The sequence below is a fragment of the Bombina bombina genome, unplaced genomic scaffold (genome assembly GCF_027579735.1).
Source record: "Bombina bombina isolate aBomBom1 unplaced genomic scaffold, aBomBom1.pri scaffold_506, whole genome shotgun sequence".
NCBI lineage: Eukaryota > Metazoa > Chordata > Amphibia > Anura > Bombinatoridae > Bombina > Bombina bombina.
In genome coordinates, this window is record NW_026511097.1 from 165,001 (window position 1) to 192,439 (window position 27,439).

At 38.2% G+C, this 27,439-nt stretch overlaps 1 protein-coding gene across 1 annotated transcript in view; it reads left to right on the forward strand.

The window, feature by feature from the left end:
• The window catches only part of LOC128643600 (leucine-rich repeat and fibronectin type III domain-containing protein 1-like), a 52,705-nt gene extending 36,476 nt beyond the window's left edge, over positions 1-16,229 (forward strand). Inside the window, exons 2-3 of the mRNA XM_053696443.1 lie at positions 12,121-13,522; positions 14,272-16,229. Of these exons, the coding sequence (XP_053552418.1) occupies positions 12,121-13,522; positions 14,272-15,121 (2,252 nt within the window). The 3' untranslated portion in view covers positions 15,122-16,229. The remainder of the gene's footprint in view (positions 1-12,120; positions 13,523-14,271) is intronic.
• Positions 16,230-27,439: the final 11,210 nt, after the last annotated feature.

Genomic DNA, 27,439 nt, shown 5'->3' on the forward strand with positions numbered 1-27,439 from the left:
ACAGTTCTTTCTATGAATTCCAATCTGGACTGATTTATAAACAGGAAGATCTTGTTCCTTTGAAATCTGCTTGATAGCTCAGGTCTGGTTAAACTGATTAATTTCAGAATTTCAGTTTGCTTGGCTTTGCTGCAACACAAGCGGACAGCTCCACCTACTGGCTATTTTAATAAATGCACTGCTCCTCAATGCTTTTCAATAGCAGTCACATGACTGGAAAAAAAAGGTTGTTATTCTGAAACGGTGTAAATTGAACCGTTGTAAAACGAGGGCCACCTGTATATATATGTATGTATATATATGTGTATATCTATCTATCTATCTATCTATCTATATATATATATATATATATATATATACATACACACACACAAAACACACAAACAATAAATATACCGTAAATGCGGAAGCAAAGATAAACTTGTAGGTCACTCAAAAGATAACAAGGAATATAATCTCTCTAAGGGCCGAATATACAAAATACCGCCGCTCAGAAACACTACATAGGTTGAGAAATGTTTATGTTGCTATGCAGTGCTCTTTATGTGAAACAGAGACTCCTACATTACAATACAATGTCTAAATAAAATCCCAATGATTGTGTGTGATTTCAATCCATGTCGGTTCAGAATATTAAGCCCTAAGGGTTAAGCAGTTATTAGAGATTAAATATTGCTATAGGAATATGATTGTATCTCACTGAAGAAGTCCACAGGGGGCTGAAACGTATGTGTGAGATTCCAAGTCTCAATGAGAGAGGGATTGCCAGGTATTCTGGAGCTTGATTGTCTTTTTTAGATGGGACCAAACTAATCTACTATAGGAAAGTTCTTTATTAGGGAAAGTGTTTAGGGGTCAAGTGTGGTGGGTGTTAAAGGTTTAAGGTAAATATTTTTAAGTTTAACAAATAATAAACAAATACATTAAGCAATTCTATTAAAGGGACATGAAACCCCAAATGTTTCTTTCATGATTTAGGTAGAATATACAATTTTAAACAATTTTCAGTTTACCTCTATTATCAAATTTGTTTCATTCTCTTGATATCATTTGTTGAAGGAGCAGCAATGCACTACTGGTTTCTAACTGAACACATAGGTGAGCCAATGACAATCGGTGTATATATGCAGCCACCAATCAGAAGCTAGAACCTAGGTTCTTTGCTGCTTCTGAGCTTTCCTAGATAAACCTTTCTGCAAAGGATAACAGGAGAAGGAAGCAAATTAAAAAGTTGTTTAAAATGTTATGTTATGTCTAAATCATGAATGTCTAATTATGACTTTACTGTCCCTTTAATCCATCCATTGGTAATGGTTAATATTTCAGTTCATCTAGCTGACAGTTCCTCATTTGTTTTCGTAGGAATGCCATGAAAAATTAATTAAAAATTCCATTTGGTGTGAAATAATTGCACATCTCTAGTTACGAACACAATGTCCATTTTTAGACCATATTATTGACTGGAGATAAACCAAACTTTGCTGTTTGTAATATAACTAAGTGATAATATGCTGCAACAGATATATAGGATTTACTTTTGGCCCAACCAATAGGAGTATAGATACAGAGTATCAGCGAACAATAAGTCTGTACAAGTAGATGTCTAACAGACAAAAAGGGTTAAACATTTCTTCGTCATGTGCAGGCTGTCATACAACTGTGTCTATACAAATTTTGTTTGGGGCAATTTAAACTAGCTGCACATATGTACGTGACAGATTGTACTAAAGTAATATAGAGAAAAAATAACCATCCACATTGAGTAAACTCCAGAAAAGGGGATTGAGTAAACTCCCCAGCCATAAAGTTTGCTTGACACTATTGCATTCAATACAAACTGCGGATGACCCAGTTTCATATGAAAACACCAATTAACCCTAACTGCAATTGATCTGACTGACCTGGCTCCTAAGTGGCCACCATAAACATGCTGTCAGTAACCGTTATTTGAAGGGACAGTCTAGTAGAATATGTATAGTTTAAAAAAAGATAGATAATCACTTTTTTACCCATTCCCCAGTTTTGCATAACCAACGCAGTTATATAATATATTTTTTACCTCTGTGATTACCTTGGATCTGAGCCTCTGCAGACCGCCCCCTTATCTCAGTTCTTTTGAGAGATTTGCATTTTAGCCAATCAGTGCTGACTCATAAATAACTCCACAGGAGTGAGCACAATGTTATTTATATGGCACATATGAACTAGCACTGTCAAACTGTGAAAAACTGTTAAAATGCACGGAGATAAGAGGCGTCCTTCAAGGGTTTAGAAATTATCATATGAGCTTGCCTAGGTTTAGCTTTCAACAAAGAATACCAAGAGAACAAAGCAAATGTGATGATAGAAGGAAATTGGAAAGTTGTTTAAAATCGCATGCCCTATCTGAATCATGAAGTTTAATTTGGACATTACTGTCCCTTTAAATAATATTCCTGTGTCCTTCCCTTAATTGTAACCACATGTATGCTTTTTCTCATTGGTAACTATTTTATGAAAATGTTGCTGCCTTTTGCTCTTTTCCTTTGAAACATCCTTCCAACACTAAACCAAATTACAAAAAAAGTCACTTAAAGGGACAGTCAAGTAAAAAAAAAAAAACCTTTAATGATTCCGATAGAGCATGTAATTTTAAACAATTTTCCAATTTACTTTTATCATCAATTTTGCTTTGTTCTCTTGGTATTCTTAGTTGAAAGCTAAACCTAGGAGGTTTATATGCCGATTTCTTAGACCTTGAATGCTGCCTCTAATCTGAAAGCATTTTGACAGTTTTTCACCACTAGAGGACGTTAGTTCATGTGTTTTATATAGATAACATTGAGCTCACGCATGTGAAGCTCCTAGGAGTGAGCACTGATTGGCTAAAATGCAAATCTGTCAAAAGAACTGAAATAAGGGGGCAGTTTGCAGAGGCTTAGATACAAGGTAATTACAGAGGTAAAACGTGTATTTCTATAACAGTGTTGGTTATGCAAAACTGGGGAATGGATAATCAAGGGATTATCTATCTTTTTAAACAACAAAAATTCTGGTGTTGACTGTCCCTTTAATTAAAAAAAAAACCATACTACACCTTCACATGGCATTACCTGTACCCAATTTAAAGAATCATTTTTCTATAGCTTCATCATATCTGTCAAAGTGTAGGGCGGTATTTATCAATGGGGTAGACCAGACTAGTTAAACAAATAACATCTAAGATCAATTACAGTTTTGTAAGGCAAATCGTAGCTAAAGGGACATAATACCCAATTTTTTTTCTTTAATGATTCAGATAGAGCATACAATTTTAAACATCTTTCCAATTTACTTCTGTTATCAAATTTTCTTCATTTTCTTGTTATCCTTTGTTGAAAAGATGGGATATAAGCTCATGAGTGTGCACGTGTCCACAGCACTATATGGCAGCAGTTTTGCAACAATGTTATACATTATCATGAGCACTAGATGGCAGCGCTATATCCTGTCATGTAGTGCTTCAGGGCATGTGCACGCTACCTACCTAGGTATCCCTTCAACAAAGAATAACATGAGAACAAAACAAATTTGATGATAAAAGTAAATTGGAAATTTTTAAAAAAAATTGTATTCTCTATCTAAATAATGAAAGAAAGTTTTTGGGTTTACTGTCCCTTTAAGAGGTATTTTTGGGGGCTGTTAAAAGTTAGGGTTAATAGTGGTAGGTAACTGGGTCAGGGATACTTGCCTTTTAGTGGGCAGAGTTGATTAGGTCTTATCACTGTGAGGGAAAGATCATGGAAAGGGTTACAAGGATCAATCATTTGTATCTCTGTACCATAGGTACCAGTGCAATAGCTGGTATAAGCCACTCCTCTCCTAGTTGGACTTAACCATCTGTGGCAGTAGCTGCTCTGTGGGGGTGCACAGGGATGCAAAATATGTTACTTTGGATACAAATTGCTTCTCCGTCAGTCTCCAGCTCTCTCTATTACATAGTCCCACTTTGAATCAATTGGTTGGTCTCTCTATTTTACAAAAAATAATCACATATTTATAGAAATATATCTTTAAAAATAAAAAGAACATTTTCTTCTAGTGAAGAACATAGAAATGTAAAGTATTCCTAATGCACTTTTGACTTTAGCACAGATGAGTCAGGTTAGCAATAAACAGAAAAGGCTTTCTTTAGCGCCCCCCCCCCCCCCCCCATACAAGTCTAAGGGAGAGGAAGGTAGCACGTTGCAACATCTGAAGTCCTAAAGTTAGCAAACCGGAGTCTTTCGCTCTCGCAATTTTTATCTTTTTACCTTGAACTTGTAATACACACGCTTATCCAGCTGCACTCATTTTTTTACTTTGAGAGCGGTTAGCGCTCGAGCGGGGAAAAACAATTTGCACGCCACTTATAATTTGGCCCAAAATGTCTTATCTCAACACATTTTCCTAAATTTCGAACACTCTTTAGATACTGAAGGTTATGTAGACGCATATACAAAAGGTGCAAAGAACTGGTAATACAGAAGTACTAGACGGAGACAGATATAGATTGACATATATCTCTCTTCTTGGACGTCATCTCCTAAGAAACCCGATCTATAGAAAAACAGTAAATAAACCATATTTCTATTGAGTTCTGTTATAAGCATAGTATGTCTTGTGGGGGATGGAGTTACATTTTCATAAAACAGACTATTGAAGGATTTTAAGTGGGTAATTTATTGATTTTCTGAGTGCTCTGTGACAGCACTGACTATATTACTTAAAGTCAAGACACGTGATGAATAAGAATGTCAGATCTATGCACCAGCAGACAATACTTTATTGCATCTGCAGGTCTACCTCACAGACACATAAATGTAGGCTACGTTCCAACATTAAAATGACTGAGAAGTCAGTCATCTTGAATTAAAGATATACTTTACATAACTAGAGCCAGGCGCAATCAAAATGCTTCGAGGTATCTCATATATTCTATTTAAATTCTGTTTTCTACCAATATACAACTTGAAATATAAATAACTGTAAGGTGCAGAGTTTTTTTTCATTCATTTTCATACATCACAGTAATAAAATGGGGCCCTTCCAAGTATCTGAGAAGACAGCTATAGGACTTATCTATTTACAGCACCAAACTGCAGCTTTGTTTTTTAGATACATTTTATGAAAGCAGCCAGACTATAGTGTGTTGGACGTCTACTTTGATATAAGAGGAACGCTGAATGTTTCCATAGTTGGTGTTAAATTTGATTCAAAGAATCAAAGTAACAGTCTAGTCAAAATTAAAACTTTCATGACTCAGATAGTGCATGCAATTTTAAATAATTTTCCAATTTACTTCTATCATCAAATTTGCTTTGTTCTCTTGGTATTCTTATTTGAAAGCTAACCATAGGTAGGTTCATATGCTAATTTCTAAGCCCTTGAAGGCCACCTCTTATCTGAATGCATTTGGCAGTTTTTCACAGATAGACAGCGCTAGTTCATGTGTGCCATATAGATAACATTGTGCTCACGCCTGTGGAGTTACTTATGGGAGGGCACTGATTGGCTTAAATAGAAGTCTGTCAAAAGAACTGAAATAAGGAGGCAGTCTGCAGAGGCTTAGATACAAGGTAATCACAGAGGTATAAAGTGTATTAATATAACTGTATTGGTTGTGCAAAACTGGATAATAGGTAATAAAGGGATTACCTATATTTTTTTCTGCAGTAGATTGTCTCTTTAAACCATTTGCATACCTGACAACATTTCCATAGGCTTTCCATGGTAGGGTGATGAGAAAGAGTTTTGAAAAGTGTTCTAATGGGATTTTTATGGGTGATCCTGCCACAGTCAGTTGTGGTTGGGGGGGGTAGGGCTGGTTCGCATCACCAAATGCATTTGTATATGTGAGCTGCAAAGGGCCCCATATATTATGTGTGAGGTGTTTTCACCATTTTTGTTAGCTGCCTCCAAAATATTTTAGAGCCGCCAATAGTCATAGGAGGAACAGGACTTTGGGCTCGATTTATCAAACTTTGTTCAAGATCGCCATTCAGTTCTCCGTCAAGTACTCTGCATATCGCCATCCGATAGGCGCACATGTGCGCCATTATTTATCATAAAAGGGGTCGTATTTCTACGTTACTTTCCAAAGGCGAGATGTGGCGTGATATTGATAAATCTCGCCGTTATTCATATATTTGCGCCATATTTATTATTAAAAATGTCTTAAATTAAAGCGCATATGAGAAATAAATGTGAATTCTAATTGATTACTTTTTAATTTGTATTGTTCAGTTATCAATGTTAATGTTTAATATGTGATAATCGTGGCATGACCCTGGAAAACCTGATCTTACTGCCCAAAACCGAAGGTTAGAGTCACATACTGCTTGAACATTGAGAGAGTGGAAGTGTTTCCGATTTCGATATTGCTCCTCCCTTAAAGCTGGTGGTCTAATTGCAATATGTGTGCAATCAATTGCACCTAGGACATTTGGAATGCCGGCAACTTGATAAAAACCAGATTTTACTTGGTGCCATTCATGTACATTCCTTGGCACATATATAAATTTATTTAGATGCTTCAAAATCGCTTTTAAGACAGTCCTCAAATGTCTACAAAAAGAAGGCTGACTCATGCCAACCACTGCACTGGACACAGCCTGAAAAGAGCCCGTGGCTAGGAAATGCAAAACTGCCAATAACTTGAGCATTCCAGGTATTGCCCTTGTTCTTCTAGTCTGTGGCTCTAGATCGTTCTGTATTAGAACATATAGATTTTGTATGCTCTCCCTGTTTAGGCGAAATCTTTTTTTTATCTGATAATCAGATAATGCCTGTAGTCCACAACGAGGTAGAAAAACTCGTGGAACTCTTTGCCGTCTACGTATTGGCAAAATCTGTTCATTTCTTCGATTTTCATGGCCCCTTGCTAAAGAAATTGCAGACAAAATCAGGAAATAATCCATCTTCTTGCGCTGAAAATATGGAGTAAATTAGATGTTCTCCTATCTCTTCATGGAGAACATTAGTAGTCGTATTAGGAGGAGAACTTTAGGCTCTCCAATGGCGCAAAATAATGATAAATATCGATTTTGGAGAGAAATAGGTCGTATTCTTGAATATACACCCTGAAAAGGGCGTTTTAAAGCTTTATTTAGCGCAAATGTGCGCCTAGGCGAGGGACATTGAAGGGCGAGAATTTTGCAGTCGTATTTGCACATTTTTAGGAGTATTTCTTAATGATAAATAGGAGATATATTACAACGGCGTGAATTAAGGCGCAAATTAAGGAGAATATGTTTGATAAATCGAGCCCTTTGTGTTATGTTATGGTTGGGGTCAGATTGTTATTGACATGTTGGATGGAGTCAGAGCATGGTATATGCGGGGCTTTGACAGTCCCTGGTTTCAGTCAGGAAGTCACCACATTTGCCCTAATGGGAGAGGCTTCTGGAAGGACAACAGGCAGAACTCTGTGACACAATTCCACAATATACGGGAACTCTACATTTGGCTGCTATCAAGTGACATTGGCTTCAGCATTTCACAAGGTTTCGGAAATTAAAATTTTGTCAGGTGTTAAAAAAAAAAAATATGGGGGCAAAGTTTTGCTTTAACATTCAACAAGTAGGCAGTTTTTCCAAGAAAACTGGTGCCTTGGAGTATGTTGCTAAACAACTCATTTTTTTCTGCATGCAACCTTCGCCTGCGATCGACTCAGCAACAACAGATACACAAATATATTTAAAACTATTTAATTTATATCTATTTCAGAATCCCTTGTTTAGCTGATATATTTTTCATTATGGACTTAAGCAACATGATTTTTTAAATTAATTCTTTACTTATATATTTACTATTTCAGGATTTAATATATTTTATGTTCATATGTATAGGATATATATATATATATATATATATATATATATATATATATATATATATATATATATATATATATATATATATATATATAACACACATTATATATAAATATATATATATATATACATACATACACACATACTGTACATATACACACACACACACATATATATATATATATATATATATCAACAATTTTTAAATATGATTTTTTTAAATTGTAGTGTGTTTTCCATTTTTAAAAATGTTTCACATATGGTAATACTAGTCTTAAAGGGCATTTTGACCCTTTATGCTTAGAAGAGGAAGCCAAAAAGTTGAGTACTGTAAAAACAAGGGAATCAACGTAAACTGAGTGTAAGCTATCATTTTCAGCTCATATTACAGTCAATGGGAGCTGAAAACAACCTTTCAATTACTTAAAGAGACATAATGTAAGAAGCTGACCAGAAAATATCACCTGAGCAACTCTATGTAAAAAATAAGATATTTTTCCTCAAAATATCTTCATTTCACAATAGTAAGTGCTCAGTGAACATTTATGCTTCAGCTACTGTCCAGCTGCAGATTGAAAAAAAAAAAAAAACACAAAAAATGCAATAGCCAATCGGCATCAGCAGCTCTGATGTCACGCTTTGGTTTACTGTGATCTCATGATATTTTACAGAAATCTCACAAGATTTCATAGTAAACTTCCTTTAACTGAAAAGAGAAAGAACATTACTTTGCATGCACATGCACGTCCCAGGACTAGCATCCTGATTGGCTGCTGAAAATCCCTTTACAATGGGATGTGGCTAATTAAGAACAAAATTCTGAGCATTCCTCCTTAAGAGGATACATTATTAGATATTGATGTGGATAGGTAGATACAAATCACATATAATGATCTATACAGATATGGCTGAGTTAAATCAATCAATGTAACAATATATTAAAGTCCATATATTATATATTATAAAAAAAAAGAGAGAGAGAAAAATGTAAAGTCTTTCCTTCTTAATTCGCGGAGAGTCGCCACTAACGAATACAACTTTTTCTCTCTCGAGTTAAGATGTTTCTGCAGCTTTTCAAAAAGAATGTTCCATAGTGCATTCACCACAGGCACTTAAAGGCCAAAAAACAGAAAAGCGCACAAACGCATCTAAGTGCAGATAAAAAAAAAAAAGACTCTTTAATTGCAGCCCTACGCTAGTAGGCAGCTACTTACAAGGTTAAAAGATACAACAGGCACGTCAGTACAGAGTGAAGATTAGTCAGCTAGATGCCTTGTTACCCATACGGGTTCACCTCCGCCCTTCGTGAAACAATCCGTCGGTCAGCAATGCTTCAGTTGCAAAGGGGTTTCCTTCCTCTGAACTAGGATGCCGCCAGCAATGAAACACAATTAAAAAGCGAAAAAAGTTCTTCGGCTCCACTGTCTCTGCAATATCATCAGAGTTGTCTTTTCAATGGGATGTGGCTACTTAGGAAATCGGAGGTAAAATATCTTCCTTTTTTTACATAAAGATGTTCAGGTGATATTTTCTAGTCAGCTTTTTACAGCTATACTGCATCACTTTCAAGTGCTTCAACATTTGGGTATCATAATGGACCATGCAAAATGTAAACTTGACTTTTCCAACTGAGACTGTACCTGTGTGTGATATTCTGAATTATTTTCTTAATCTACTCTGGCTGTGGCAGTGATGTACTTTGTTTTGTCCTGCCCTAGGTACAAGGACGTCTGCTGTTCACAAATCACCAACCACCTTTTTTTGGGTCATATTTTGCCATAAACATTTCTCTCATGTGAGAGATGCCGGAAGTGATCATACGCACCCACTTGACTACTAGGGTTCATTGATTTACAATAAAATTAATAAAATATTTGGAGAGCATAGGAGTGGGAAAATATCACATCATAGAACAAACCCTCAAAATGTGTTGCCCGCCCTAAATCCACTACCCTAGATACAGGTTTAGTTGTCTTAGGACAAAATACACTTCTTGGCTATGGTGGAAATTGCATAACAATCTTGGTCACCATTTTAGAGATGGGCATTATATTAAAATTTAATGATACAATACTTAAGAGCTATTGTATTATTTATAAACTACATCTCTCCACAGCAGGGCTTAATGCACTCAAGGTATAGGCCTTGCATTTACATTTATATCAAATATTAAAAAATGTTGTTACCAAACATATTATTAATCAATTTATTGACCTCAGATGGATGATAGGTTGAGTTGGTTGCAACTGAGAGGTTAAAACAAGAACTGCAGTTGGTCAGTTAATACAGTAGATTTGCATAAACAACAAAACGCATAATAAAAAGACAATGCAATAGCACTTAGTCTGAGCTTCAAATGAGTAGTAGATTTTTTTCTGACAAATTTGAATGTTATGTCTATTTCTACTCTTACTGTAGCATGTGACAACTATCAGCCAATCACAAATGCATATACACTTATTCTGTGAATTCTTGCACATGCTCAGTAGGAACTGGTGACTCAAAAAGTGTAAATATAAAAAGACTGTGCACTTTTTGTTAATGGTAATTGGAAAGTTAAATTGCATGTTCTATCTGAATCATGAAAGTTTAATTTTGACTTGAGTGTCCCTTTAAAGGGACGTTAAAGTCAAAGTTTTAACAACAGATACAATATTTTATTATTGAAAGTATAGCATTATTGCAATATACATTCATTATTTTTATGCAACACAGTATCCTCCACAGAAAATTTTGCTAGTCAGGTGGGGGCAATGTAATACTTTCTAATATCATAACATTTTCTGCTATCCAAAGTACAAATTCATTGCATAATCAAATTTAGATGTATGTAATTATAATCTGAGCAATAATTAATACAAAATGTTATTGGCTAATTTTAGCTTAATTTTTACTAAAGTAAAGCAAGTAAAATCAGCCAGGTAGTGCACCTATTAAAGATGTCCTGCGGAGAACACTGCTACATATTGCTGTAAAATACATCTTAAAATTGTACTTGTTCTACTTGGGTTATTACGGTTATCTACTTTTCTGTGAACTAGTGTTCTATCTCTCACCTTGTCTCTCCAATAATTTGTTCTCATGGTGGATTATCAGTTTTGCATCAACAATCATGATAGGAAAATCATTCAGCAGGATTAGCGCTGCTAAACAGCACACTACAACTATCTATAGAGCACTGGGGATTTACGCTAATCCCGACCCTTCTTCACAGAGTCCAGTCTCACTAATCTGAATCATGAAACTTTAAAGGGACAGTCTTTTCCGGAATTTGTATTGTTTTAAAAAGATAGATAATACATTTATTACTCATTCCACAGTTTTGCATAACTAACATGGTTATATTAAAGTGAAGGTCCATTTTGATGAATTAGTGCCCGGTTTTTAATAAACCTATTAAAAACAAGGGCACTTTAATTCATCAAAATTTACATTTCACTGTTTTCTTCAAAAACTTACCTTTTAATCCTGGCAGCCACTTCAGCACTTCCTCCGCCCGTCGCAAGTCGTCTTCGCAGGTCCAAAATGACGAATCCGGCTTCCTCCAATCACAGCGTTGCATCAGGCCAAGATTCCCCCGGAGGAAGCTGTGATTGGAAGAAGCATGATTCGTCATTTCTGACGTCTGCAGAGGCTCCCGACGACCGGGGGAATCGCTGGAGCGGCAATCAGGATAAAAAGGTACGTTTTTGAAGAAAACAGTGAAATGTCAATTTTGTTTTTAATAGGTTTATTAAAAACCGGGCACTAATTCATCAAAATGGACCTTCACTTTAATATTCTTTTTACCTCTGTGATTACCTTGTATCTAAGCCACTGCAGACTGCCCCCTTATTTCAGATATTTTAACAGACTTGCATTTTAGCCAATCAGTGCTGACTCCATGAGAGTGAGCACAATGTTATCTATATGACACACATGAACTAGCACAATCTAGCTGTGTAAAACCTGTCAAAATGCACTGAGATAAGATGCAGCCTTCAAGGGTTTATAAATTAGTATATGAGCCTACCTAGGTTTAGATGATTTAAACAAAAAATACAAAGAGAACAAAGCAAATTTGATGATAAAAGTGAGTTGGAAAATTATTTAAAATTGCATGCCCCATCTGAATCATGAACGTTTAATTTTGAGTAGACTGTCCCTTTAATGTTGACTTGGCCTTAGAAAGGATGTTAACAGATGTTAGATGTCTAATGTCATCATTACCCTGATAGCATGTAAATAGTAGGTCTCAATATGCCTTTAATAGTCACATCTTAAAATATCTCTATCCTTTTTCTTACAGACCGCCTTGGCCGAGAGGCCATGGAGAAGCTGTTGTGCCTGCTGGTGATGGGAGTCCTGGGCTACGTAGGGTCTACACAATACTGCCCTGGACGCTGCATCTGCCAAACAAATTCTCCAACCCTCACCATGCTGTGTGCCAAGACAGGGCTCCTCTTTGTGCCCCCAGCCATTGACAGAAGGACAGTGGAGCTTAGACTGACTGACAACTTTATCACCATCATTCGACGAAAGGACTTTGCCAACATGACAAATTTGGTGCACCTGACACTATCCAGAAACACCATCAGCCAGATTGTCCCATTGGCATTCTCTGACCTGCGCTCCTTACGTGCTCTTCATATGAACAGTAATCGTTTATCTGCCCTACGGCATGAACACTTTCATGGCCTGGGAAACCTACGCCACCTTATTTTGGGCAACAATCAAATAAGTTCTGTACAGCCAGGAGCCTTTAATGAGTTCTTGTCCACAGTGGAGGATCTTGACCTTTCATACAACAATTTGGAGGAGTTGCCCTGGGAGGACATTGGGCAGATGGTAAACCTCAACACACTAACCCTAGACCACAATTTGATTGACTATATTGCAGAAGGCACTTTTACCATGCTACTTAAACTGGTAAGGCTGGATATGACTTCCAACCGTTTGCACAAGCTACCCCCAGACAACCTCTTTCTCAGGTCACAAGTTTTGGCCAATACTAGAGGTTCCAGCTCTTCCAACTTGGCCATTAGTTTTGGGGGTAACCCTCTCCATTGCAACTGTGAACTCTTGTGGCTTCGACGTCTGACACGAGAAGATGACTTGGAGACTTGTGCATCACCAGAACAACTGACTGACAAGTACTTCTGGTCAATCCAAGAGGAAGAGTTCATCTGTGAGCCACCTCTAATAACAAGGCACTATGCCAGCAAGCCATTTGTTATGGAGGGGCAATCTGTCAACCTAAAGTGCAAAGCAGTTGGAGACCCAGAGCCATCAGTCCACTGGATTGGTCCAGATGGGAAGCTGATCCACAACAGCACACGTGTGGTGGCTCATGATAATGGAACTTTGGATATTATCATCACCACACTGAAAGACAATGGGGCCTTTACTTGCATTGCCTCTAATGCAGCCGGAGAGACCACTGCTCCAGTAGACTTATCCATTGTTCCTCTTCCACTTCTGGTTAACAACACAGCTCACATGAAGGAACCAGACCCTGGCTCCTCTGACATCACAACCTCCACCAAATCAGGATTTAATGACACCAAGAATATGCAGGACAGAAGGATAGTTGTGGACAAACTAAAGTCCACTTCAGTACTCATTCAGTGGCCATCTGAGCGTCACATCCCTGGCATAAGGATGTATCAGATACAGTACAACAGCTCTCTAGATGACTCCCTTGTATACAGGTGAGTATAATTAGTGGCACAGCTCGATCTGTTATAGAGCTAATAACCAGGCCAGCTCTTTGGGCAGGGCAAGAGGGGCACTTGCCAAGGGGTGAGGGTATGAGAAGGTGCAATGTACATATTTTATTTATTAAGTCTTTATGGTATCAGGAGGTGTAATATACAGTTCTATTGCTTATATAGGGTTTTCTGTATGTTGGGAAAGGGGTGGACCATACAGAGGGCATAACGAAGGAAGAGAATAATTTCCCTTGCCCAGAGACCCACATATGCACATTCATGAGCTTTTGTATTTAGTAAATAATGTATGATTAGTCAAAAGGATTATATATATATAAGAAATACATAGAAGGTTTTCAAAGAAGACATGAGGCACAACAGTAATTTTAATATGGCTAAATCTGAATTCTATCTGCCCGTTATCCGTTTAATTCTTTCACCATCTCATCTATCTATTTACTGTTTCTGTTCACTTTTTGTGCTCTCTCTCATATCGTTCCTTAGTTTCTCTCTGACCTCTTCTTTTTTTCTTGCCTGCCATATCATTTTGCACTGCCTATCATCGGTCCTTGCTCACTTTCAAATAACTCTTGTTGCTTCTGTCTTCACCACTTGCTCTCTCTCTCTTATCTCCCTTTGTGGTCTCAAATCTCACATTGGAATCTCATATCGCATCTCACACTTTCTCTGTAATCCCCCATCTCTTTTTTATTTATTAAATTGTTGTTTTTTAAATTATACTTCTACAGAATGATACCCCCAAGTAACCGGAGTTTCTTGGTGAATGATCTGGCGCCTGGGCGTGAGTACGACCTTTGTGTTCTGGCCGTGTATGATGATGGGATGACCTCACTGACCGCCACAAGGGTAGTTGGTTGTGTGCAGTTCCACACAAAAGAGGAAAGTGGGCAGTGTCAGCCACTTCATACTCAATTTCTTGGTGGCACCATGATCATCATCATAGGTGGGATCATTGTGGCTTCAGTACTGGTGTTTATTATAATCCTGATGATTCGGTACAAAGTATACAGTGGTCAGGAGGAAGGGGGAAAAGCCAGGGTCAGCAATGTCTACTCCCAGACCAACGGACAACAAGCCATGGCATGTGCCAACTCCTGTGCCAAGTTGGGAGAAAACAGCTATGAACCTTTACCCCCAACTGCCAAAGAACCTCCAGTAGAGGTCAAAGACCCAGAGAAATTTGAGACACCACCACTATCACCTCCTACAGCCCCACTGACAGAGCTGGGCAAGAGACGAACTCAGACAGCCAGTGATCTTCAGACTGTAGCCCTCCTGTCCTCCATCTCAGGGGATGGGGACCAGACAGAGACCAGTGCTATGGGTTCCACCACCTCACTCTGTCTAATTGGCAGTGATGGGCAAAGCCGACTGGGTCCCAAACCAGCTCCGAGGACTTATCAACACAGATTCTCCTTTGATGGGGACTACACCCTGTTCCAGAGCCACAGTTATCCCCGCAGGGCAAGGACAAAGAGACACATGTCCACCTCAGAGCTGCATAATCCGGAGGCTGCCCTCGGCCATCGAAGGGTCACTTTTAGCAGTACAGAGTGGATGCTTGAGAGCACTGTTTAAGGGCAACTGGAGGCACTGAAAGACTTTGGGGGCAAGTAACAGGGGAAAGACAATTCCTTGAATATTTTATGTTTCTTAGTGTTAGGGCTTTGTCCATCAAAATGATCGCGTTTCAATATAGAGCTCTGCTGGGTATCTCTACATACTTTTCTAGTTAGCATCTGGGATGAAAACAGCTTCTTTTGTTAGATTCAGATGAAGAGAACCTCCACTGTCTTCAATAATGCTTAAGTATGTCCACCGTATTTCCACCTTGCTGGGGTCACATGGCCATTTCACAGCATAAAGAGGGTTGAAATCCCCAGCATTGCTCTATAATGAAGCATATTCGATAATAAATATGGGAGGGGTGGATTTACATACCTAAGGGCCCCATTATGTGCTGATCCAGAGCTTTTGCAGTTCCACCAAAATGGGACCAAGAAAACTGCTTGCCGATACCCAATGCTTGCCCAGTGCTGATTCATGGATAGTTTTCCAGACACCTCCATTCTACCCTTCCATCAAATACAAAGGAGTTATCCACTTTTACTTGCCCTCCTTCAAACCCTCCCTCCTTTGGTTTGGAGATATTGAGGGCTGTTGTTCTGCTCGGGTTCCAGGGTTGTGTAGGAGAAATATTGAACCCGTGAAGCAGTGCCTTAAACCGAGAGAGACCAGCACACAAGCTTTTGGGAACCCACCACCAGAACACCTCTTATCCCAATAGCTCAGAGGGGAAATTTGCATCCCTGGGTCGGGGGTGAGGGGTGGGCTCACCAGAACATCCAGGGGAAACAGGACATATGCACAAACGACACGATACTCAGACCCACTGAACAAAAACCTTCCTATAATGAGGATATAGAGGGAGTTTAGCGGAATGAGCCTGCACTGACGGAGAGGGGTCTTGGTACCCATACTACATCTAGCTGGCCTGGATCTTTTCTGAGTCCATGAAATCAGGAGCCTCTCTGAGACTTGCAAGGAAGGAACATCCACTTGAATGGTCTCCAACACAGGTTTTTACATTAAAGACCTGTGTAACACCCGTATATACAAGCACACCACAGTGGAGAGGGAGGTGCCGGTGGGTCTGGTCCAGAGTAAAGTCCTTTCTGTGACAATGGCTTGGTGTCTCACATGACTTTCTTTTATGTGTATGCAGAATAACTGTGTGGTAATGCTGTATAGACTGTGATGAGAAGTTTACTTGTTGTGTAGCGTGAAAATGTGATATAGTAGTGTGCTGGTTGTGTAGCGCGGCTATGTGATATAGTAGTGTGCTGGTTGCATAGTGTGACTTTATGATATAGCAGTGTGCTGGCTGTGTAGCGCAACTGTGTGATATAGCAGTGTGCTGGTTGCGTAGTGTGACTGTAGGATATAGCGGTGTGTGGTTGTGTAGTGTGACTGTAGGATATAGTTGTGTGCTGGTTGTGTAGTGTGACTGTGTGATATAGCAGTGTGCTGGTTGTATAGTGTGACTGTAGGATATAGTAGTGTGTGGTTGTGTAGTGGGACTGTAGGATATAGTGTTGTGCTGGTTGTGTAGTGTGACTGTAGGATATAGTGTTGTGCTGGTTGTGTAGTGTGACTGTACGATATAGCAGTGTGCTGGTTCTGTAGTTTGACTATGTGATATAACAGTGTGCTGGCTGTGTAGCGCAACTGTGTGATATAGCAGTGTGCTGGTTGCGTAGTGTGACTGTAGGATATAGCGGTGTTTGGTTGTGTAGTGTGACTGTGTGATATAGCAGTGTGCTGGTTGTGTAATGTGACTGTGTGATTTAGCAGTGTGCTCATTGTGTAGTGTGACTGTGTGATATAGCAGTGTGCTGGTTGCGTAGTGTGACTGTAGGATATAGCGGTGTTTGGTTGTGTAGTGTGACTGTGTGATATAGCAGTGTGCTGGTTGTGTAGTGTGACTGTAGGATATAGCAGTGTGCTCGTTGTGTAGTGTGACTGTGTGATATAGCAGTGTGCTGGTTGTGTAGTGTGACTGTAGGATATAGCAGTGTGCTCGTTGTGTAGTGTGACTGTATGATATAGCAGTGTGCTGGTTGTGTAGTGTGACTGTAGGATATAGCGGTGTTTGGTTGTGTAGTGTGACTGTGTGATATAGCAGTGTGCTGGTTGTGTAGTGTGACTGTAGGATATAGCAGTGTGCTTGTTGTGTAGTGTGACTGTGTGATATAGCAGTGTGCTGGTTGTGTAGTGTGACTGTAGGATATAGCAGTGTGCTCGTTGTGTAGTGTGACTGTATGATATAGCAGTGTGCTGGTTGTGTAGTGTGACTGTATGATATAGCAGTTTGCTGGTTGTGTAGTGTAACTGTGTGATATAGCAGTTTGCTGGTTGTATAGTGCAGGGGTCGCCAACCTTTCTGACCTCAGGGACCACTAAACTCACAATTTTCAATCTCATGGACCACTAACATGATTTTTTATTTTTTTTTATTTTAAAAGGTACAAAGGTACAAACCTCTATAATGTGTGTGTGTGTGTGTGTGTGTGTATATATATATATATATATATATATATACACACACACACATACATACACACACACACATATACTATACATAACTAGTTTACATTATGTATATATTTACACATTTTTAAGAATAATTTTTGTGGAATTAACTAACTGAATGACAGAACTGAGAGAATTCTTCTGAATGACAGATGATGGCTGAGTGCCAACTTTTGAGCTGGAAACAGAGGCAGAAAGTGGAAAAAATAGAATTATGTTTAAAATGACCACAAGACTTTCACGTAACCTCCCCAGTTAGGAATTATTCAAAACTACTTATGATCATGGACAGACATTGGTGTCATAAATTAAATTTATATAAGAAAGCTCTCAATATGGATGTGAGCTAACCACGACTGATGTTACTGGCAATTACTGTAATACTGGTGGGATATGGCTGATCTGCTGGATGGCAATTAATGGAATTCAGGTGGAATGGATTTGTGTGCTGGAAAATTATTAGAATGAAAAATAATTAATATTTAATTTAAAAAAAAAGAAAATGGAGGGGAGGAAGACAAACGGTGATGTAAGCCCATCTGAAGGAATTATGAAAACTACTACAAAGAGACGGGTAAAGGGAAGAAAATAAGTGAAATATAAGATTTTTTTTTTAAGATTTTCTTTTTTTTATATAATTCCACTATTTCAAGCCAAGACTATATCAACCTCTCTGAACAGCGCACCGGGCAGGAAGAATTAAATATACAAACTAGCTACGCAAGTTGCGCGGTACTACGCAACGTGCTTAGGGAGATTGTAATTTAATTCCTCCTCCGGTTTTCACTGATGTCCAGTAGGGAGTTGCGGCGCGACGAGGGTGACACCATCAGAGAAGATTAATGCCTGCTTGATGGTGTCAGGGACCACCAACATCTTCTCGTGGACCACCAGTGGTCCACGGACTACTGGTTGGCGACCGCAGGTATAGTGTGACTGTGTGATATAGCAGTTTGCTGGTTGTATAGTGTGTCTGTGTGATATAGTAGTGTGTGGTTGTTAAGTGTGACTGTAGGATATAGTGTTGTGCTGGTGGTGTAGTGTGACTGTAGAATATAGTAGTGTGCTGGTTGTGTAGTGTGACTGTGTGATATAGCAGTGTGCTGGTTGTGTAGTGTGACTGATATAGTAGTGTGCTTGTTGTGTAGTGTGACTGTGTGATATAGCAGTGTGCTGGTTGTGTAGTGCGACTGTGTTATATAGTAGTGTGCTGGTTGTGTAGTGCGACTGTGTGATATAGTAGTGTGCTGGTTGTGTAGTGTGACTTTGTGATATAGCACTGCGCTGGTTGTGTAGTGTGACTATGATATAGTAGTGTGTGGGTGTGTAGTGTGACTTTAGGATATAGCACTGCGCTTGTTGTGTAGTGTGACTATGATATAGCAGTGTGTGGTTGTGTAGTGTGACTTTAGGATATAGCGGTGTGCTGGTTGTGTAGTGTGACTATGATAGAGGAGTGTGTGGTTGTGTAGTGTGACTATGATATACCAGTGTGTGGTTGTGTAGTGTGACTATGATACAGCAGTGTGTGGTTGTGTAGTGTGACTTTAGGATATAGTGGTGTGCTGGTTGTGTAGTGTGACTATGATATAGTAGTGTGTGGTTGTGTAGTGTGACTATGATATAGCAGTGTGTGGTTGTGTAGTGTGACTATGATACAGCAGTGTGTGGTTGTGTAGTGTGACTTTAGGATATAGTGGTGTGCTGGTTGTGTAGTGTGACTATGATATAGTAGTGTGTGGTTGTGTAGTGTGATTATGATATAGTAGTGTGTGGTTGTGTAGTGTGACTATGATATAGTAGTGTGTGGTTGTGTAGTGTGACTATGATATAGCAGTGTGTGGTTGTGTAGTGTGACTTTAGGATATAGGGGTGTGCTGGTTGCGTAGTGTGACTATGATATAGCAGTGTGCTGTTGCGTAGTGTGACTATGATATAGCAGTGTGTGGTTGTGTAGTGTGACTTTAGGATATAGGGGTGTGCTGGTTGCGTAGTGTGACTATGATATAGCAGTGTGCTGTTGCGTAGTGTGACTGTGTGAGATTGTTGTAGGCTAGTTTTATAGTGTGATTATGTGACATTACTGTGTTATTGTGTCAAATTGATTTTACAGTCAAAAAAAACTTTGCAATTTACTTCTATTATCAAACTTACTTTGTGATTTTTTGTCCTTTGTTGAACAGCATACCTATGTACCTATGACAAGAGGTATATATATGTGTGTGTGTAGCCAGTAACCATGAGCTAGCTCCCAGCAGTGCATGTGCCTACTTAGTTATGGTTTTCAACAAATTACACAATAAATGTGATAACAGAAGTAAACTGGAAATTGCTATCTGAATCATGAAAGTTTGGTTTTGATTTTACTGTTTAATTTACAATCCTGCAGTGTTCTCCATACGTAAATAGGGATCATAGAGGTTCAGAGGGGAACGCAACACAAAAAAAAAATCTTTGCCCACCACAATGAAGCTCATGCCTTTTTCCCATCATGCTGTGCACACTTACATGCACTCTGTTTCCAAAAATGGCTTATGTAGCAAAGCAGCTGCGCAGTTAGTAATTAGGAACTCATCTGCTTCATGGATCCTAGTTGGAAAAAAATAGGGTCTGCTGAGTTTGGGTGGTGAACTGCGTGCCGAGTATGAGACATGTGGGAGAGTACAGACTTCTGAGAAAGGGACACATAGGAAAGTATTATGTGCGGAGTATGGCGCAGGTGGAAGAGCACTACCTGCAGAGTATGGCGCAGGTGGAAGAGCACTACCTGCAGAGTATGGCGCAGGTGGAAGAGCACTACCTGCAGAGTATGGGGCAGGTGGAAGAGTACTATCTGCAGAGTATGGGGCAGGTGGAAGAGTACTATCTGCAGAGTATGGGGCAGGTGGAAGAGTACTATCTGCAGAGTATGGGGCAGGTGGAAGAGTACTATCTGCAGAGTATGGGGCAGGTAGAAGAGTACTATCTGCAGAGTATGGGGCAGGTGGAAGAGTACTATCTGCAGAGTATGGGGCAGGTGGAAGAGTACTATCTGCTGAGTATGGGGCAGGTTGAAGGTTACTATCTGCTTAGTATGGGGCAGGTTGGAGAGCACTGCATGCTTGGTATGGGGCTTGTAAGAGAGTTTTGTCTGCTATGTGTGAGAGACTACTTATACAGAGTATTGAACGCTGAACATGGGGCATGCAGGAGGCTACTGTTTGGTAGGTATGGGATATTGTCTGCTGAGAATGGGGTAGGTGGGAGAGTATTGGTCATGTGGGAGAGTATTTTCAGCTGAGCATGGGACATTTGGGAGAGTATTGTCTGCTGAGTATATGGCTTGTGGAGAGTATTATTTGTAGAATTAGGGACTTGTGATAGCACATTCCTAGCTGAATATGGGAAAAGGTAGATCATTGACTGTATGGAAAATGTGGGAGAGTACTGTATTGGTAATGAAGGTGTGTGCTGTCTTGGGTATTGTGAATACTGGAGAGTACTTTCTGCTAAGTATTGGTTACAACAAATGTAATTTATAAAAAGGTGAATAACAAAGAACGGCATCAAACAGTCACAACTACGTTACAATAATAAGGATTAAGGTCTTCTCTTAGTTACATCAGACACTAAAGATTAAAATGTCACACTAACAAATTCTTATCCAACTCATATCTGAGCCACAAAGAGTGAAATGTCACAGTTATGAGGACGCACAACTTCTCAACAATTATATCAGACCCTAAAGAGGGAAAATTAGTACAATGTACTCACATAGTTATCTAAAGGTCTGAGGGCTTGTCAGAGTCTAAAATCTCGACAGTACAATGAAGCACCTGATGGAATTCTCTAAAGACAGTTTTTACCTTGTGAACATTGTGGGCTCCATTTATCAAGTGCCGCGGCGGATAAGGTTCTCCACTATAAACTCGTCCACCCAGTCCAACCATACTCTTAGCAAGAGCACAATCTACTAAGAAATGCTCCATTGACTCCAAAATTGTAGCACAGTTAGGTCTAGGACAACTTTTATATCTAACTTTAAGGTGTGTTCTAGGATTATTCAAATTACATAAAGCCTCAAAATTTTTGGGGTGTACACCCCTCAAGTTCAAAAATATATTTTAAAAATCCTTTCCAGGTGCAACAAATAACTTTTTTCCTACGCAAATGTCTTAGTCCAATCATGCTAATTTTGCCAAGAGGAAACTCACTCACACTCATTTGCCAAAAGGAAACGCCCAAATATGGCCAGACCTTTTCAAAAGACGCATAAAATTAAATGACAAAAATATAAGGGACAAAAACAGCTCTGGCTTTACCATACCTAACTCTCATTTTCTACTGGAAGTTACATTCATTTTAAGAATATTGGGACGATTTACCCAGAGAAGCTGAAAAAGTGGATTATAGAGTTTTCCAACCATAATTTCAGGAATAAAAAAAAACTTAAATAAAAATTGGAAGCAAAAAGGTCTTAAATGGATACGAAACCCAAACATTTTCTTTTGTGATTCAGACGGAGCAAACCATTTTAAAAAAAGGTTCCAGTTTACTTATTATTAAATTTGCTTAGTTCTCATGATATTCTGTGTTGAAGAGATACTTAGGTGGCATCTGGAGCACTGCATGACAGGAAATAGTGCTGCCCTCTAGTGTTCTAGATTTTGGGTTTCATATCCCTTTAATAATTTGCATCCTTTTTGAGAAAGACATTTTCCATGGCTTCCATCTATTAAATTTCCCAGCACAGTATTCTCCCAGTTAACTTGGGCTTAACCTGTACCTTTAAAAAGGTAATACGAAGAATATTTAAAGGGACACTGAACCCAAATTGTTTCTTTAGTGATTCAGATAGAGCATGCAATTTTAAGCAACTTTCTAATTTACTCCTATTATCAAATTTTCTTCATTCTCTTTGTATCTTTATTTGAAAAGCAAGAATGTAAGTTTAGATGCCGGCCCATTTTTGGTGAACAACCTGGGTTAGTCGTGCTGATTGGTAGATAAATTCACCCACCAATAAACAAGTGCTGTCCAGGATTCTCAACCAAAAAATGGCTGGCTCCTTAGCTTAGATGCCTTCTTTTTCAAATAAAGATAGCAAGAGAGCGAAGAAAAAATTAATAATAGGAGTAAATTAGAAAGTTGCTTAAAATTGCATGCTCTATCTGAATCACGAAAGAAAAAAAATTGGCTTCAGTTTCCCTTTATGCTGTCTTTTTCTTCATTAACATCAGGAAGTGGAGGGAATTTGGATTCTAAACAACCTATTCCCAAAGCATTTTACTTTTATTTATGTTTAAAATTGATTTTGATGCTCTAGAAAAAAAAATTGCAAAATGCTCAAAAATACATTTACATTCAGATTCACACGAAACAAATACAGCAACATCATACGCATAAGCAATATACTTTACCCAAGCAGTTTGCCCCATTAACCTCCACTTGTGCTATATTATGGTCATCTTGAATGCAACACAAAAAAGGGTCAATTAAAAAAAATATATATAATAATGGAATCAAAAGACACCCCTAAAGTACACCTGGATTAATCTTACCTAAAGTACACCTGGATTAATCTTACCTAAAGTAAACCTGGATTAATCTTACCTAAAGTACACCTGGATTAATTTTACCTAAAGTACACCTGGATTAATTTTACCTAAAGTACACCTGGATTAATCTTACCTAAAGTACACCTGGATTAATTTTACCTAAAGTACACCTGGATTAATCTTACCTAAAGTACACCTGGATTAATTTTACCTAAAGTACACCTGGATTAATCTTACCTAAAGTACACCTGGATTAATTTTACCTAAAGTACACCTGGATTAATTTTACCTAAAGTACACCTGGATTAATCTTACCTAAAGTACACCTGGATTAATTTTACCTAAAGTACACCTGGATTAATTTTACCTAAAGTACACCTGGATTAATTTTACCTAAAGTACACCTGGATTAATCTTAAAAAGGTTTCCCAAAACATCCATTTACCAGTGCCACACCTGTAGCTTTGGAATACCAAGAAATACTTTTCAAATTGATACCATATTTCCTTAAAGCAGAGTAAAGGTAATTATGGTTAAAGGATTACTTTCTGTTATAATTTTTAAGCTAAACAACTAACATATTAAAGTTAATAAACATTAATTAAAACGTTATCCTGCCCACTATTTTCAGCACTGCATGTTCAAAATACTTAAACCAATAACTTTGTGTTTAAAGCGCCATTTTGAAACCTAGGTATTGTAAACGGATTGGTACAGAGCAAAGGATACCTACGGAGTGGGTTTAGAAAACAATTAAATTTGCAGACAAGATTTCTGATATACGGTAGAGATATGTTAATGAAATGCTATTGATAAAAAGCGTATTTGGGGTAGTTAGTTAGTAGCAGGCATAGAAAATATTTACTCACAGTGGCCCTTTAACTTTATCAAATGCTTTTTCTTGGTCAAGATTTAAAACATATCCTGTAAAATCTCCCATTTTCTGCACTATTCCTACCAGAAATACCACAATATTGTTGGGGACTAATTATCTTGAGAAAGAGAGAGAACGAGAGAGAGAGAGAAAGATAGAGAGAAAGAGAGAGAGAGAGAGAGAGAGACTAAAACGTTACACTTATTTTGACAGTATTTAAACTAATGAAACTTTAAAAAATACATCCATATGTTATTGACAGATTAATATTTTCTTTGAATGCATCATTCTATCTAGTATTTTAGTGTTTAATGTCCCTTTAAGTATTCTAGTTGTATATTTAAACACCTCCCCATTATCATGTAACTCAAATTATTTTTCCCCTCCTTTCTTTACAGAACTCAAATGGGTTAGGATTAAAATTACCTACAGGACAGCAATTCTGTTCATACTTTAAATAACTTAAACAATCTCCTAATTCCCTCAGTTCAGTTTTGACTTAAGAAAGTTTGCCAGCAGTTATTTATTTTCTTGCACATCTGACTGGAAAGGTTTCTGTAATGTATTCCTACATGACAAATAATGAATATAAACTTCTGGGTATTCTTTTGAAGAAGAAAAAAAAAAAAAAGGTACAAACTGGTTCCCATCAGTCTACCCAGCCATTATACAAACATACAGTGGTTTATTGATCTGCTATCAAAGAAATACTTTTTACCCATATCATTTCATTCTCCAGTAATATAGAATTCAATTTCCAACAGCCACTGCCTTGAATTATAGACTCTTTAAGATTAAGAGTAACACCCACTATAGCGTGATCAGAAAATACAACAGGATCCAAGGAGACAACACATCACAAAATCAAACAGTGGTATGCACATACATGCGCTGACCAAGGATACTGTGTGGCATACGCATCTTTTAGCCCTGCCTATTTACACATACAATTAAGTAAATTAGAATCATATTGAAGCTTATCACATTTCTTCCTATCCTGGATAAGAGTGGTACAGTTAAAATCACCTGCTACAAATATAACAATTTTTGAAGTATGCAAAAAAGGTTGAACATTTGTAAAAAGTTCCCTTTCACAATTTGTTTGCTGACCATATATATTAAACAGGCGGTACTCATTATTGCTTTGCATATATCTAAAAGTAAACATCTTCCTGGCATTATATCCAGATAACAAGATACATTATAACTTTTAAACAATACCGACACCCCCCACACACACACATTTGTCAGTATAAAAGGACTAAAATAATGGACCCCCATAGCCAGTGTTTATTACAAGCAAGAACGTCCTTAATATTAGTCAATCTAGTCCCTTGCAGGAAAAGTATATCCCTGGGCAAGTCTCTAAAATATAGAAAAGCTTCTTTATGAGCCCATTCATACTTAATACTATTTGCATTAAAGGGATACTAAACTAATTTTTTTTTAATTCAGATACAGCAGCAATTTTTAGCAACTTTCTAATGTACTCCTATTATTTTTTTTAGTCGTTCTCTTGCTATCTTTATTTAAATAGCAGGTATGTAAAGCTTAGGAGCCAGCCCATTTTTGGTTCAGAACCTGGGTTATGCTTGCTTATTGGTTTGCTAAATGTAGCCACCAATAAAGCAAGCACTATCCAGGGTGCTGAACCTAAAATGGGCTGGCTCCTAAGCTTTACATTCCTGATTTTTAAATAAAGATAGCAGGAGACCGAAGAAAATTTGATAATAGGAGTAAATTAGAAAGTTGCTTAAAATTGCTGCTCCATCTGAATCATGAAAGAAAAAAAATGGGGTTTAGTGTCCCTTTAATTGTTGCCAGTCCTAACACTGGAAGTGGTTGTGAGTTTGCAAATTTCAAGTACATAATTGTCATCTAGATTTTTTCTTTGCTTTAGATTTCTTACCCCTTATAACAGATGAGCGCCTCTTATTTGAAGGAGGTACAATCTCCACACCAGAAGGGGGTTGGCTTGCCTGTGTTCATGCCACTGTGTATGAACAGCTCCAGATCCTATATCCCAGTCCATCTCTTGATTTCCAGTAGATAGGGAATTCACCCCACCGGAATGCTCCTGTGAAGACACTGGTGTAACCAAAAGAGGTTCTTAAAAATTATCCAATTCCAACAAAGACAATGGTTCCAAAGTACTAGTCCCAAAACTAACAGAAGTTGCCTCTGCCTCTTCTACTTGGTTACCCCATTGTTTGTCAAGGAGCTGGGGGCTCTTTTTATGTGCCAAACTACCACTTCCAGGATTCAAATCTCCAATCTTGCCTTCAGGACCTCCTTGCAGCTTAAGAGCTACACTTTACTTTTGCTGAACTTGCTATTATCATCTTCATGCTGTTTTAGGACAATAGGATCTGAAGACCTCACATCTTCTGTTCTTTGTCTTAAATCACAATGTGACATTAGTGTGCCATAGAAAGAGAGTGGAACATCCACCTGCTCCAATCTCTTGCCACACTCATGATGCTCCAATATGTGGCCTTCATCACTAATTACATTTTCCTCTTCATGGATCTGATTATGTTGAGCCTCTGGACACTTAATATAGGAATGACCAGGCTTATAGCACAAACCGCAAACAATGATGTTGCTGCCTTCACTTCTCCGATGACCAAATTCCTTATAGTTGCTGCATCTGATTTTTTCATAGGCTGAAGAGAAATGTCCTCTGGAACCAAGCTTAAAGCGGCCCCCGATAGTAGCATCTAGCTCTAACATTAACAATGTAAAAGAAGTTTGGCAGATGGATTCTTACATTATCAGGTGAAAAAGTCTTGACAAATAACCTCAATTCCAATAATCACCATTATAGATCTTCTTAGGTCCACTAAAGACTTCCCATTGGCGGTTTTGGCCAGAAAATGATGTCCTCTACTGCAATAGATTCATGATCAAATACAATGATCAAAGACTCCAGCCTTATTATCGGACTTGCCTGAAAGTTCTTCCACTCAGGTGTGACTTTACAATTTTATATTGCTGCCAGAAAGTCTCCGAATATGGAGCATTTCACAGAACATAAACAGCAACTGAATGACATCCCAGTGATTCCTTAATATGCAACTGTCCCTCATATTCCAGACCTCTGTCCTCTTCATGATTGCCACAATAGGTTAATCTGACAACATTCCTCCTCTTTAAAGGATTTTCCCAAGTAAATTTAAAAAAAAAAAAGACATTGGGCATCTCCAAGCTTCATGTTTGAAAGTTGAAAAGGAAACAGCAGCTGCATTTTTAAGACTTGGTGCAGACACTTGGGATACTTTATAAACAGGAGGTGCAGATGATACAACAATTGCAAAAGACTTACTGGGGTCTGCTGCAGCTCCATACAATCTTGTAATTACAGATTTGTTGTCACCAGCTTCAGTCCTTTGG